General features: G+C 38.6%; 1 protein-coding gene across 9 annotated transcripts in view; it reads left to right on the top strand.

Moving 5' to 3' along the window:
• The first annotated feature begins 9,486 nt into the window (after positions 1-9,486).
• SMPX (small muscle protein X-linked) overlaps positions 9,487-14,928 on the top strand; it is a 40,037-nt gene continuing 34,595 nt past the window's right edge. For 4 of the 9 annotated variants that reach the window (XM_057419599.1, XM_057419598.1, XM_057419600.1 and 1 more), the window contains exons 1-2: positions 9,677-9,853; positions 13,397-13,456. In XM_057419599.1, coding sequence (XP_057275582.1) covers positions 13,418-13,456 — 39 coding nt within the window. In that variant the 5' untranslated portion in view covers positions 9,677-9,853; positions 13,397-13,417. Of the gene's footprint in view, positions 9,544-9,657; positions 9,884-13,396; positions 13,457-14,928 lie in introns of those variants that run through there. The other 5 variants (XM_057419605.1, XM_057419603.1, XM_057419604.1 and 2 more) reach the window with 5 other exon arrangements.

Below are 14,928 nucleotides of genomic sequence, written 5' to 3'. Positions count from 1 at the left end.
CCCGGTCGGACACTTCCGGGCACAGTCTCGTTCGAGGGCAGCTGCGGGGTGACGTCACGGCGCAGGGGAACAGAGCGCCTGCTCAGGGAGCCGGCCTACCCATGCGCTGCCAGACTCGGGGCGGACTGCGCAGGTGTGGGTGGTTGGCTGCCGTGGGGCAGCCGTGGGGCCGGGGCGGGGGGCCCTCCGCCTGTCGGTGAATGAATGTGAGACACTGAGGTGTGCGTCAGTCGAGGTGTAATGGTGTAAACGTGGTGTTTTTATGTGGCTTGTTGAATGGCAGAGGCGTTCGCAGGCGATGGAGCTCCCTGTGGCACTGCGAGCGGAGGACCTGGAGCTCTGTGGGAGAGCTGTACTGAACGTGATGATTTACTCACCGCGGCAATAAAAGGGGGATTTAGGTGGTTGTCAGCTAAACGGGGGAATAAAGGTCGTTTACGGTGGGAAGGTTAAAGGGGATTGTGGGAGCGCTTGAGTGATGAGGGAGTAATGGGATTCCTTGGGACCATAGACATTCTTTCGGAAGTTTAACATCGACTTCGTAGCAGAATAAAATGAGGTGTGTTGTAACTAGGAGTGGGACACTAATCTCCAGAGTTGATTTCTCAGGGCATTTCTTAGTTTAAAAGCTTTTAAGAGCTTGAAAGCTAAAAGCAAACAAGTAGAAGATTTGCCAAAAGTTAAGGAGCAGTATTTATTTCCCTACATGAGCTTTACAAATTGAACTGTCCTCTTCCCCTCCCTTCCTTCTGTTTCCTTCCACTCCCTCCTGTGAAAAATAGGCAGTGTTGCGTATTCAGTTTTCTCATTTCTGTAGACTGTCAGGAATCAAGACAGCAGCAGAGGGAGAGCCCTTCGAAGTTTGTGTCTTCTAGTCTACCTTTTCCTGTGTGCTCCAGAAGAGTTTTCCTTGCTCCTGGCTTGTGATAAATTACTCAGAAGAGCATCTCCTGCAAATGCGTGTTGCATTCATCCTTCAGCTCTAATGCATTAGTTTGTAGGTTCGTAGACCATTCTGTGGACAAGCTAGGACTGCCATTAGGAGAAGGCTTCGTAAAAACAACAGCCTGTCTTTTCTACACAAAAAGTTTTGTAGAAATTGTGGGGTTTTATTTGATTTAAATATACAAGTGTCTGTCATTTGAATAAAAAAATACGCCCTCCCTTTGCTAGACTTTTAAGTGATTTTAATGCTGTTTTGAAGTCACATTTTCCGATTATTTTTTTTTTTTAGCTCTTTGCTCCATATGTGTATTTGTTCTGTCCTTCATGAAAGGAGTGCTGCGAGCTTTCCTTATGCTACCAGCAGGAAAAACATCTCAGAACTCCTTGGTTCTTTTCAGCTCTGTTTCATTGATAGCATGGTATTGCTGAGGGGGAATAAGGGGCTGTACCCCAGGAGATGGTCAGCAGGCAGGTAAGCGGAGACAGCCCTGGACAATCTCATCATTGACCATTGTGGGAGCGGACTGGAGAGTGAGAACTGGTAATGCCTACCTGCTTTCATGTGTTCACTCGTGAATGTCTTTCATGGAATCACAGAATAATTTGGGTGGGAAGGGACCTTAAAGATCATCTAGTTCCAACCCCCCATTACTGCATTAATAATACATTAATTATGATATTATCAAATTCAGCAGCTTTTAATGGGCATATTTCCCAGACATAGTAAATATATCTTAAAATTAATTTTCATGTCTAATGATTAATCTCTTCAACTTTGATCTATTATGTAAGTAGGTATGTGATTATTCAGCTATTACCATAGAACACACATTGCAAAATAAAAGTAAAACCAGTTTTATCAACACTTTCAAAAGCATTGGTGTTTAGAGGGGTTTGCAGGGCTTCAGGGAAATTGTACCTGATCACAGTTCATTGCAGGGTCAGACCCAAAATCAGCTAAGACGTGCATTTTGATGGATGGAGAAGTAAATTTTGCCGCTTCAAAGACAATAGAATCAGAACATTGATTCTGCTTGGGTAAGTGTTTGAGCATCAAGGACAGAAAATGTTTTTTACCTATGTTCTGAGTAGTATTCGTCAACAGATTGTTGGGCACAATCTGTTGAAAAGGAAGGCTGGAATAAAACATGATTCTGCAGACACTATGTGCCAGCATAGCCTGAAATGAAGGGCTGCTTTCATGGAGTACGTGAATGTTTGCAGAATAAGTACCTAAGTCTAGCTAAGAATATAAAAGCATGGATGGTCAAGGATGCATGAAAGAAGAAACGGGTAAAGATGAAATACACGGTCCATTAAGCACTTATGCAGGTGAGGTGGTTGCTTCTGGAGGGGATATAAAGATCAGAGTAAAGAAGGAATCTGAGGCTCAAGAGAAGATACACTACAGAGATGTGTATGGCATTGGTTGTAAATGTCTGAAGGACAAATATGTTTTCATTTACTTTAAGAATCACTGTGGTTTAACCCCAGCTGGCAACTAAATACCACACAGTTGCTCACTTATTTCACGCACCCCCTGGTGGGGTGGGAGGAGAAATGGAAAAAGGTAAAACCAGGGCACTAATATCATCATGTAAAAATCCCAGTATATAGCAGAAATATGGTAATACAGGTGATCTTTTAAACTGAAACCCAAACGAGAAAAGAAAAAAAAAATCATCCTTGCTGTGCCTAGATAAGAGCTGAATGTTAGACAATTTTGTTCAGTTTTTTTATGTTCCACTTACAGTACATACCAGTCTTGCTTTATTTAAATAGAAATTGGGTCAAAAATATTCTGTTAAGGTTAGGATTTGTTTGTAGCATTTAACCTGGTTACCAAAAGTACATGCTGGAAAGGTGGTATTTTAACTCTTAAGAAAAATTAAATTTGTTCTTAAGTCCCTGTTCATATGAACAATGTAAGTAATGTAAAAGCACAAGCATTCACAGAAACATTCCTTTACTAGGTTAATTTGCTACAGAGAGTAGTTGTACGTGATTTTTCACCATTTGTTAATTACTAGTACTGATCTATAACATTTTGAAAGCCAGGTTTTTCTTATTTGCAGCAAGATTTAAAAAAAAAATAAATAAAAATTAAAAATTGCAGCATTTACCCATCTGGCATACTTCTGTTAGGCACATCATGACTGGAATTACATCTTAAAGAAGGTCGTCCAAACCTGTTTCCCCCCAAGGAGAAATGAGTGTCAGGAAAATGAAGGATAAGGAAAAACTTGAGGAATGTGGCTCAAACATTATTCTAGACTACAGTTCTGTGAGAGTATTAGTTTGGGGCTTCAGCTGCTTCTTTCAGCCAGTAGTGCTTTACTTTTACCTGTTGGGCTTTGTGTCCTCTGCAGTCATTTAGAAATTATATGTGAGAAAAACTATGGAATATCTACCACAGAGTAGTTATTCTTCACTGTTATGTTGGGAGCCCATTACAGCTTTAAAAGTCTGTCCTTGGAATTGGGTTTACCTAAACTGTAGGAAGAAAGTGATTCAGTCACTGAAGGAGGATAACACACATGGGAAGAAAATGGCAAGCTGTGACTTTTTGCTGTGAAGTCCCTACGTACACGATTCCCTATTCTACTGTAGGATGCAAACTAAATATGGAATGGTTTTAGTCTAACAGGTATTATTTCATGCTTACTGTAACCTGAAATTAACACACATGATAGTATTAGACCTATCAAGTTTGAAGCCCAAAACTTGTAGGGCAGCCTTGAACCCTAGGGAAAGAAGTGCAGTAAGCTTGAGTAAGTCAAAGTGAGATAATGAAGAAGATAAATTAGTTTGTAGTTCATCCTTTAACAAACAGACTGTTAAAGCCTGTAGCATTTCTATTTGCCTATACATACATACGGTATTTAGCTGTTCTGAATAATAGGAATGTCTTGCAGAGGCTGAGCTGATGAAGAGATCACCATTACTGTCCACCTGGACTGTACAGATGGTTGAACTAGCTCCAGAATTGCTTCATTATACAGCATAGCACTCTTAAACCAGCACTGATTTTGTTCTGCCTCAAGGACAACAGGGAGCTGCTTCCTGATCACATAGCTCTGCACACAGTTGAAAACTATAATCTGGACTGGTGTCCCAGAGCTACAAATCCCTCTGCTCCTGGTCAGCAAGAGCACATGTGAACTATCCATTACAAAACGGCAGTTTTGCCTTACATAGATCAGTTTATGTCAGGAACCTGAGCTAAGAATTTTTCTTTTTTTTTTCTAATAAAAATAAATAATCAATTTGAAAGCTGTGAACATCTTAATGGATACTCGGAATACAAAGATTGTGGCACCTCACTGATAGTTGGTAAGCACAGGAAACACAGAGCAGCCTGCAGTTCTCCAAAGTTATTTTCAGGACAGTTGAGTTTTAAGCACCACTTTTAGCTCCAGATCTTAGGTACTTCAAAGGGCTACCCACTGTGTTGCACAGCCTGATGTGACTGAATGAAGCAGCTTAATATTTATAGTTTTCTTTTTTTAGGTTTGTTATTATCTTTGGATAGAAGATACTGCCAGTCCTCAACCTTCCTTCATATGGATGTATAGTAAGATGTGAAGATTTTAGAAGCTACTTTATATAATTTCCTAAAACAATTTATTTATATTCTTTTTTAATACTTGGGATTTGATGCTGTATTTGGAAACATCATTTAGAAATTAGCAGTTGGAGGACCTTACTGGTCTTTCTGTGCCAACACTAATTTCTTTCAGCAATTTCTCTCTGTAGAGGTATACTATTTGTATGGCAGGAGACCACAGATGATTGAAAAATGTTCCTGTAGCAGATATGATTCAATAAAAGTAAGGTTTGATATAGATCATGTTTGACTACTTGATAGGTAGGTATGACTAGTAGATTTATTCATAGCTTCACCATGGAAAGCAGTCATTCTTAATTGTCTTCTTTTTCAGAATGTTTGAAGTATGAGAAGCTAGGGATTTTTTTTTCTGTATGACTCATGGAAACTAAGAGAAGTGTCCTGATATTGATTCGAACTTTAAAATTCTTCACACCCACAGTTTATCAATCTTCATTTTACATTTTATGTTCAACCAAGGCAAACCAAAGATAGGAACAGATCAATCATGTATGATTCAGCAGTTTGGTGTAGTTGAATTTGGTCATTTTTTATCTAAGAGCATTCCTTTCTTTATAATATCCTTGATATTCTGCTTCCTCCAGTGCATTCCCTCATCTCCTTTGTTCTGGGTGCATTTTTCTACCAAGCAGATTTTCCATGTCCCAACCATGTCTTTATTCCTGTTAATATGCCATTTAGATGAGGAATCATCAGGTATTAGTCTTTGTATTCTTTGTCAGGCTTCAGATGATTATTCTTAGAGCAGGGTCATAGCTGTGTGCGAGCTGATTACCTGCATAGCTGCAATTTTGTTTCATGCTTTATTGCAAGAGATAAGCACGTTGCTTTGTGTGGTGCTGAGTCCCCAAGTCCTCTGGTATATCTGTACCTAGTTCTCATACATCTTTGGCTCAGATGGGTATAGCAGCAAAATTCCTTACAAATCCATCAGCTGAGTTCTCAATCTGACCATTGAAGGCAAGAGTTAATAGTGTTCAGCAGATGTGATCAACTGACATCAAAAGAAGTCATGGGATTGAAAAAGATAATAGATGCCTGTTTGAATTGTCCTGGTCTGTGAAAATGATGAGTAGTCTTCTGTTGAAAATTTGGCCAATGATTCAGTCAGATTCTATTTTGTCAAATATCTCCGTCCAGAACAATACCTGATGGTGCAGTGTCATGTGTTTTGTTTCTTTTCCAAGTGATGCTGAATCACTATAACAGACAGGATGCTTGCAAAATCAGCACATCATTTAAAATTCATATTCACTTCAAAATCTACCAGTACCCTTGCTCTTTCTTACAGTATCAGCTTTGCCAGGTATAGTTGCTAAAATTTCCCAGGAGAAAAGTGGAAACAAATGTATTGCTTATACGTCATCATCACGGTTCAGTTACTCAATACATTTTGGGAAGTAAGAATTTTATAGGATACAAATCAACAGAGAATACGTCTTTTTGGTAATTCAGTGGTTCAAAGCTATGACGTTCTAGCATTTGCATGAGTTATATTCATAATGCAGTTTTTAGAACTTAATACAAATTCTTAGATGGTGCTTACAATGCTATTAAAAGATGCTGGAACTATGAAATATAGAACAAGGTCACTGGCAGCCTCTAATGAGACCATCTTCTTAATACAAGTCTAATTATTTCTTGATGGAACAGTCTGTGATAATAATCACCATGCTTTTATATGGAAAAGAAAGAGAGAGTGCAGGAGTTGAATTAATAAGCAGCTCAGAAATGTCACAGAAACAAAATCAGGTAATTTAGATATATTTGTTGATTTCCTGTCCACTAAACAATAGAAAACATTTTCACATGCTATTTTATGTCATTCATTACTTAAACAGCCTGATGTTATTGTTGTCGGCTTAGCTGTACAAGCAGAAACTCAAGAGAAAGTGCTTGATTTTTTTCTTGATATTAAGAAACATAAAGGAGGAACCAAGAGAAACAATCAAGCTGATGATACGTCCTCAAACAACTCTTTTTTTGACAAAGATGCTGAGGTTTTAGATTCTTTCTGCAGTCTAGGATTCAAAATGATTTTCAGTTGAAAGCAAGAGTAAGAATGTGCTGGTTAGCTCCATTTATTTAATTGTTTTGTAGTTCTGTCTAACCTTATGTGACTGGATACTGTTACTGAAAGTCTGTCTTTCATCAAGCCTATGTGCCAAGCCATTGTTACTTGAAGTACATATATCTTTACTAAGGGAAAAGAGCCCAAAAATACAAATAAAACCTGTGTGAATTAGAACATGAATGGTGGTGGTTTTTTTTTTCCAGGATCCTCTATGTTAGTCCTCTGATAAGTCTGCCCAATAGCATGAAAAGAGTAGTTGCAGTAGTTGCACTGCAACTTTAGGTTTCATATTCTTCATCAAACAATTCAAATGAAGGTAGAGATAGGAATTAATTAACCAAATACTGAATATCTTGGGCCCACTATTCTTACCTGGTAATAAACTGTAATTTATAGAGTTAAAATTAAGGCATGGAAGCAAAGTTTTGTATTGCCAAAGATCTATAACATGTTGCTACTACTTCATAATTTGAAGCAGAACTCCAGGAATGTATTTTAATGTTTTACTTTAAAGAAGTCTTATTTCAAGTAAGCTGAGGTTGTGACTGCTCCTTTGCTGACTTGCACTTTCAATTGTATTACATTATTTGCATTACACTAAAACATTTTGGACAATAATAGAAAAAAATATTTTTCTTCTGGGAGCCTCAGGGATGTCATATCTGTGCTCATGAGATTTGTCAAAAAGCAAAATATTTAAGTAAGCATATTAAGTATTAGCAGCTTAAAGAAACACTTCTGACATTATACAGTGAAATATCTCAGTGAAGTAAGATACATACGTGTTTCTGTTAGCCATCAAATTTGCTTTCAAAACTAATAAGATGTTCCAGGAAGCATGTTAATTAGACAAGCTTCTAGGAATGCAAGAAAAGTATATTTTGAGTTTTATTGGGATTTTCATAGTTCAAATAAATACATTGCTACTGCTTTTTGGATCTCTGTACATGAGAGATAATTTTATTCCGTGCATGTCAATGTACCTGGCCCTAACTTGCCAGACATGGAATGCATCATCTGAAATGCACACCTGCCTCATTATATACTTACTAAATAATCTGCTGCACATATTTAGCAGATGGACCTGCAAGCCATGGGACTGTGCATGCCAGGGTTATACAAAGGTAGCGGTACCATGCAAAATAGTAGTGAAAGTGTCTGTTTTTCCCTCTAAGATCTACTCAGAACTACATTTTCTAATATTAGTGATAAAATCTGGGTTTATTCCTTTTATCCTCACAATTTAAAGCAGTTTAGTTGTGATGGTTTATGGATATTAGGAATGTGACAGAAGTAGATTATTTTCCTGTTTACACATCACCAAGACTATTAAATTACTTGTCACTGATAGGAAAATTTGTTGAAGGAAACAGCATTGAGCTGATATTTTTTAGGCCTATTTGCATGATGATGGGCTTATAAAATGTAAGCAGTGGACTGTCTTTGCTAAATTAATGACACATGGAAGAAAACTGTGTATTTCAGAGCTAGTCTGTAATATAACTATTGTTATGTAAATTGAAACAAATTCATGTACAAGTCCTTGTTATAAAAATGCATTGCCTCTTTCGTTGACTTCTAATACTTCTGCTGAAAATATGAACCTTTCCAAGGAGGTATATAAAGTCACTTACCTGACTCCAGCTTTGCTTTAATGTGGTCTCAACCACCTGGAAGGCAGGATCTTAGACTGTAACAGCAGACTCCTCCATTCTAGACAGAACCAGGTCTGTGAGCCCTGTTGTGAACTCTGCCATTTTTCAATTGCAGTAGGTTTCTCATGCCTTAAAATTTGACAAGAGCTGTGCTCAGCCTTTTGGCAGAAAAGGCCAAGGAGCCTCCTTGGAATGAGCTGATTGCTATACATACCTCTGTCGGTCTTGACCTAACACAAATGCATGTGCTTGTTTCATGCCTAGCTGTGTCATGGCTTGTCATCTTATTATGGCTCCCTGGGAAGGGGGTGGCTATGAGTAGTCTGCAAGCTGCTAGAGCAAGTCAGCAGCATTATCAGCTGCTTCCAGATGCCAGTGTTTTTGGGAAAGAGGACCGCAGAGAGTGGGTCACAGGCTAATTGAAGTGGTCTGGGTGATCAACTTCCTCTTTGAGATACCTGAAACAAAAAGAGTGATTGGTCAAGGGAAATCATCCCTGAAACCACTGGTTGTTTTAAGTGTCTTTGGCACTAATTTTGAAAACTGTTGATCTTCTAAAAGTTGCAAGTAGCAGCAGCAAGTGGCCAGTACGATATTGCCCATAATGATAGTGTTGTGGGTCACGGGGAGAACAGGTACGGCAGAAAAGTGATGAAAAGTTCACTTTTGTGAAGATGCAGTAGGAGGTCATGCTTCTGGGAATGGAAACATGAGGCTGTGTCCCACGCAGCACTTGCTGTGGCATATCTCCTCCAGTAGCCTTCACCGAAGACAGTACTCCAGCCAGCATGAGCATTACTTACAGTAACATTTCACTTCCCTCATGAGCTATAGCAACTCCCCCCGTTGCCTCCTCTTCTTTTAGCTTTTCTTCATCCACATGCCCTAAGATTCATCTGCTGGCCGCTATGGCCTCTCACAGTCAAAAGCCCTCCTCGCTGTGAGCAGGGCTGTCCCGCTCAGGCAAAATACGCCAAGACCCCAAGGCAGCTGCTCTGTGAGTCTGCTCCCAACCTAGCAGTGATATAGCGATGGTATGGCATTCGTTTCCCCTACTTAGCTCCTCCAAGGTGAGTTCTTTGTTGTTATATCTCCATAATTATTTCCTTCTCTGTCAGTAGGGAGGTACATGCTGCCCCAAACACTGCAGGAGGAGTTGTGCATTGCCTTCTGCTGCCGTATGCCTGGTGCTTGTGAAAAACCCAGAACAGGGAGAGGGAGGGCAGGAAAAAGACCCAAAAGTGTGTTCCTTCAACACCTCCTGCTTGACACTTGAGCCCTGGTTTTACGATGGTCAAGTGTCACTGGGGACCAAGTTACAGGGTGACTTGAACTCTATATTTAGGAAGAACAACTGGAAGCTATGACAGGAATTCCCTTTTACACTTCACTTCTCAGCTGAGTCCCACTCCAGGCTGGAGCAGCTCTCAGTGCCATCCCGGCTGAAAGCATCGGAGCTATTTCAGACACATTAAAAGGATCACAGTCCTCAGCTGGTAGAAGAAGGTACCTCTTTCAGCATCGAAGGGAGGTCCACATATTCACTTGACGGTTTGGAGCTTTTCTTATATAAGTAAATAAGTGAGCTAATCTTGAAGGGGTCAATTAAAAACCTTGAGGACCCTTACAAAAACTCTTAAATAACTGCTGTGAGGTGACTGCAATAGTTGTGGGTTTCTGCTTATTTTTGTGTCTCGTGCAGTGTTATCAGCGTATTCAGAGCATATTGTCACAGCTTTATAGTCTGTGGGGATCTTTAAAGATTTTAAACTGAAAGTCACTTAAATACCTAATGACTCATAAGAAGTGTAACTGCATATTAGCTCAAATACTGTAGTACATAGGCACATGCTTATTGTTTTCTATATGTTTGTTTTACCTGGTTAAATATTACATGGGGGTTTAAATGGTAAGAGAGGTGTCCTGTCACTGTAAACTTAACTGTAGTGGAGACAGCTGCATTACAGAAAATGTGACTGCATTTGCCTATAGCATGTAGTAAGTTTTTGTGTAACAGGCTGGGAGCTGCAAAGTGGGGGGTTTTCTTCTTTCTTTGTACTAGCTGGTCTCACAGTAGTGTGGTTCCAGTCAAAGCCTTTTATTAAGATAATACACTGCAGTTCTGTGTCCAAAATATCCATTGTGCTTGACGCTGTGAGTGTGGCAGGGGAGAAGGACAGCTTCCAGCTGGGGCAGGGGGAGGGCTCTTTCTGTTGTCTGTGTGCTACTGTACATCTCTTGTGCGGATTACAAAAGATGGCATTATGATGCCTCATCATATTTAAAGCAAATTGAATAAGTCAGCTTATTATCTTGCTGCAGCCCTGTCAGAAATTATTTTTAGCAGAGGGACAGAAGATAGGTCCTTTGTTTTATGAAGTTTCCTTTCAAAACACTGATTTATTTCACTGTAGTAGTCCTGTATTTCGCAAGTAGTCCCGTTCATGAGTACTTCACTGTGAAGCAAGGGAATTTGCAGGGCAAGTCTGGCATAAAGCAGCTCCAAATTGAACTAACGTTGCCGTTGCTCTCTAAATCTGGCTCAGCATGCAGCCCATACAAGGTAAAAGGTAAGGTGTGGGGAGGCCAGAAAGACGCTGGGGAATACAGTCTGCGTTTCTCTGGCTGCATGCATGCAAAATCCTGCCATGGAAGTCAAGGTGAAGAGTGTTTTTTTCAAGTTTGCAGAGCTGATTGGAATGCCAGAAATAACTTAATGCAATCAGTGCAGCACCCTTGACTATCTCTCTAGGACGTGTGGCGAAAGAATTTGTAAAAATGAACTAATCAATTCATTAATAGATGCATCTGTAATCTAAGCTTTATTTTCCTGTGCTGATGGTCAGTATTGCTCTGGAGAGAAACTCAGGGAAGGGAGGGAAAGGGAGACAACCAGAGAAGATTGTCTATTTTTACTCAGTAGTGTGCTGTTGTCCTGATTTCTGTGGCGGTAATGAGGACAGCATGAACTGGAAGGAAAATCACCTCCTCCAAAAGCAGTCCTACACAATTGTATCATGCATCCGTCTTTAGGAACTGGTGTCTGATTGCAGGCATTTTGAATGCAAACTTCTTGTGAGCCAGAGCACCTCACTGAGAAGTGCTATCACTGTACTTGTTTTAAAGTTGAGATTCAGTGTAAATCCTTGCCTGTTTAGTTGTAGATGGCCCAAGAAGTGTATCAGAGTTTTTACAGTGCACAGGCACGCAAGATGGAAAGTACATCCTAGCATGAATTTCTCCGTGAGAGTGGTTAGAAAGTAGATCCGTGGTGTTTAAAAATGTTTTATGTTAATTTCCTGTGCTTTTGTTTACATTTTTCACCCTGATTAGAAAGAGGAGAAGATGATAAGAAAAATTAATTAAACTTTTCTGGTTTATGAGTCCTATCTTTCCAATAAACCAAGGGACTGTTTTGAATTTTTCTTTGGAATACAACCACAGGTTAACAGCACACTTATTTGTCTGTATAGCAGAGACCTTCAAAAAGGAAAGGGAGAAAGTGCAGTAAATCCTTTTGGCTTTTTGAAATCTGTGCAAATTTTGTCATGAACTTCAGTGGTCAAGATTTCATCCCCCAAAGTGAATTCTGAAGTTTTTAAAACTGCCACTGATTTTAAGATTGCAAATGTAAATATAGAACCACAACATAAAACTCACTGGAAGCATGCTGGCTTTATGTTGCACAGTGGGATTTTTTTCTCATTAATTTAGTGGAAGCAATTGAAATCTGAAGCAATTTAAACCCAAAGAAACGTAGAAAGTTGACGTCCTCTAATGCTGTGTTGGTTTGGACAGCACTCTTCACAGCTGAGACAGCGATCAAAGGGAGACCTCTAATGGCAGGTCATTTTTACTTTTAAAGTCTGCTGAGCATTATACACAGATCTGAAGCTGAATTGAGAATATGCAAGAGCGAGTCTTCCATGCAACTCCAGTGATGGTAGGCTGATATTTATATTTCAAGCTGATATTCCAACCTGAAGCCAACCTGCAACTCATCGATACTTTTCTCCGGTATCCACTTGACAGTTATACTCTTTGGAGTACCAAAGCCTTTGACCCACTTTTGATTTCTCTGTATATTTGTACTGTCTCTCCTACATAATTTATTACTTTTTTTCAGTATTTTCCTTCTCATCTCAGGTTAATTATAGTAGGAAAAATATGCTGTGGTTTGGTTGTGTTCAATGAGTTCTCTGGTGAACTTGTTTCTCACTTTTTAGTATCACCATCTTATTTTGTCTTATAATGGTAAATAACCAGACTTTGATGAAGGTCCAGTCTAGTTAAGATCCTGATGCTCAATGAAGGAATAAAAGGATGAAATACTATTTCAATTAATAAGATTTCTTTTACAGTCTTTAGACTTTGATGTCTTTCCCTTTGTTATGGCATATTAATACTATATTAGTCCATATTTCTCAACTTGCATAAAACTGTATGGAAAGCTCTGTTCTTTTTTATCTTGTTGCTAAAGAAAATTGATGAATCTACATGATCTAAAACTTTGAAGAGAGGCTGCTTCGTGCCCTAGCAATTGTCAAAGAGAATTTTATAGTTTGTCCATTTTGATCATTTTCAGTCTGTACTGAAATTAAAGGTTTGCAAGGATGTGCGAGTCAGAAAATGGTTATGATGTTGGTGTTTATCAATGTTTTGTACAGCAAATTAGCTTTATTTGAAAGAAGTTTTAAACTGAGAATTCTAATAATTCCCACATACATACTGTGACAGAGATAATCATACATTGTTTATGCTCAGATGTTTCCCATAATTCTTACTCATTTTACAATGCAAGGTTGCATTTTACAAATACAGGTTTTGAGAGATTCCTTATCTTCACTCTTTATTGTTTTTAATGTGAAAGAGAGAGCTTCATTTGTGGCTATGAAAGATTAATTGGAGAAGCTCAGGTATTCCATCTCCTGATACTCAGAAGGAATATCTAAGCAACTGTGAAACTGAGATGGAAACAGGAGCTGGGCAGATGAAATGGATGCCTGTCAAGAGGCAGCATGGGTTAAGTTCTAGCTTATCTCCCTTAGCTATCAGAATGTCAGAGCCTGTAACACTTTCTCATTTTGCTTGCAGGGATAAGCCTCTGTCTTAAAAATGTCAAAACAGCCAGCGTCACATGTCAGAGCCATTCAGGTAAGAGACAGTATTTATGTTTCTAACATAATCAAATAATAAATCTCAACCTCCATTGCTTGGCAAACTGCATTTTTGCTCAAACAAAACGCCACAGAAGTGCTAACTGGGGATTATTCTTTTAAAGCGAAAAGCTTAGTGGACATGAAAGCACTGAAAAAGTTTAACCTGAAGAGCATCTTATGATCTGAGCTGATAAAAACCAGGATCAGATAGGTTGGTTGATCACTTGTTTGCATGGTCTTTCCAGTGTTAGGTTATGCCTGTTGGTGGATCAGCTAAGCAAAACATGGTGATGCATCTGATCAGCAGCATGAGTAAAACTAATTTTTGCAACTCTCAGATTTTCCACAGAATTAATACAATGCTGGAAAAATTACAGGCTAAAAAGTTAGCATAGAAATTGTGAAGTCTTCCACATCTGCATTCCTTTAGGAAAAAATCCACAACTTCCAATGTATATTTAAACAGCATTTTATTTAAAAACCAAGTAAAATGAGAGAAATGTTGATATTTTCATTTTAAAAATTCTTGTCTGTCACGTACCTCTTCAAATGGCATGTGCTCATATGGATGAAGTTGGTTGTTGTACACTTGTAAAAGAAAAAGCTGAAGAATTATCCCAATGAAGCAGCATCATGAAGAATGTATTTAGTTCATTAGCTATCATGAGCTCATTTAGCTCATACTATCATTGATTATTGTCAAAAGGCCAAAATACCTCCTGAACTGTAGAATTTTCATGTATTTTGTAAAATGCAGTGAAATTTTACCATGAGTTCAGGTTCCTTGAAATTATGCAAGAAACAAAATTGAATGTCTAAAGTCTGATCTCTCCCCTGTTTCCTCAGGATAATACTGACTCAATGGATTGGAGTATCAAGAAGTTTAATTATGCAGTGGCTAGACAGCATACTGAAATTGTGAGACACTAAAAATGCTAGTTTTCATTATCAACGTCAACTCTGCTGGAACAGGCATGCAAACTACTGTACTCTAATTGGGTTGAAATTAGCAGAAGTTTGCCATTGATTTCACTCAGTTCAAATTTTCATCCCTCTTTTAGAATGACTGTGGAAGTGTTTTCTGTTTAATGAAAAAATGTAATCAATAGGTCAAAATTATTTGCATTTTACATCTGAACTCCATAGTCACATACAAAGATTTTTAAGCAATTAATTTGGTTTACTTTTTTCCTTAAGGTAAAAGGTAGTTATAGTCTCTCCTTTTTATTTTTATGATGACTTTTTGACTTCTTAATATAAAAATACCTTCTAGTTTGTCCATTTAAAAAGATGCATTAAGTTTAATATTTTAAGAAACTTTTTTTTTTTTCACAAGGGTAATTTGAATAATGAGAAAAATTACAGCACAAATTTTAAAATAAATCTATTAAACATTGTGTCAAAGGTGGCTCCAGCAGGGAGACTTGCCCTGGAATTGAAGCCCCTTACATTTTGAGCACTGTAAGA

The sequence above is a fragment of the Pezoporus wallicus genome, unplaced genomic scaffold (genome assembly GCF_028554395.1).
Source record: "Pezoporus wallicus isolate ANWC-B61680 ecotype Strahan unplaced genomic scaffold, APGP_CSIRO_Pwel_v1 contig_5767, whole genome shotgun sequence".
In the NCBI taxonomy this organism is placed as follows: domain Eukaryota; kingdom Metazoa; phylum Chordata; class Aves; order Psittaciformes; family Psittacidae; genus Pezoporus; species Pezoporus wallicus.
Note: the sequence above shows the minus strand (reverse complement) of the source record. Positions and strands in the feature narration are given on the sequence as shown.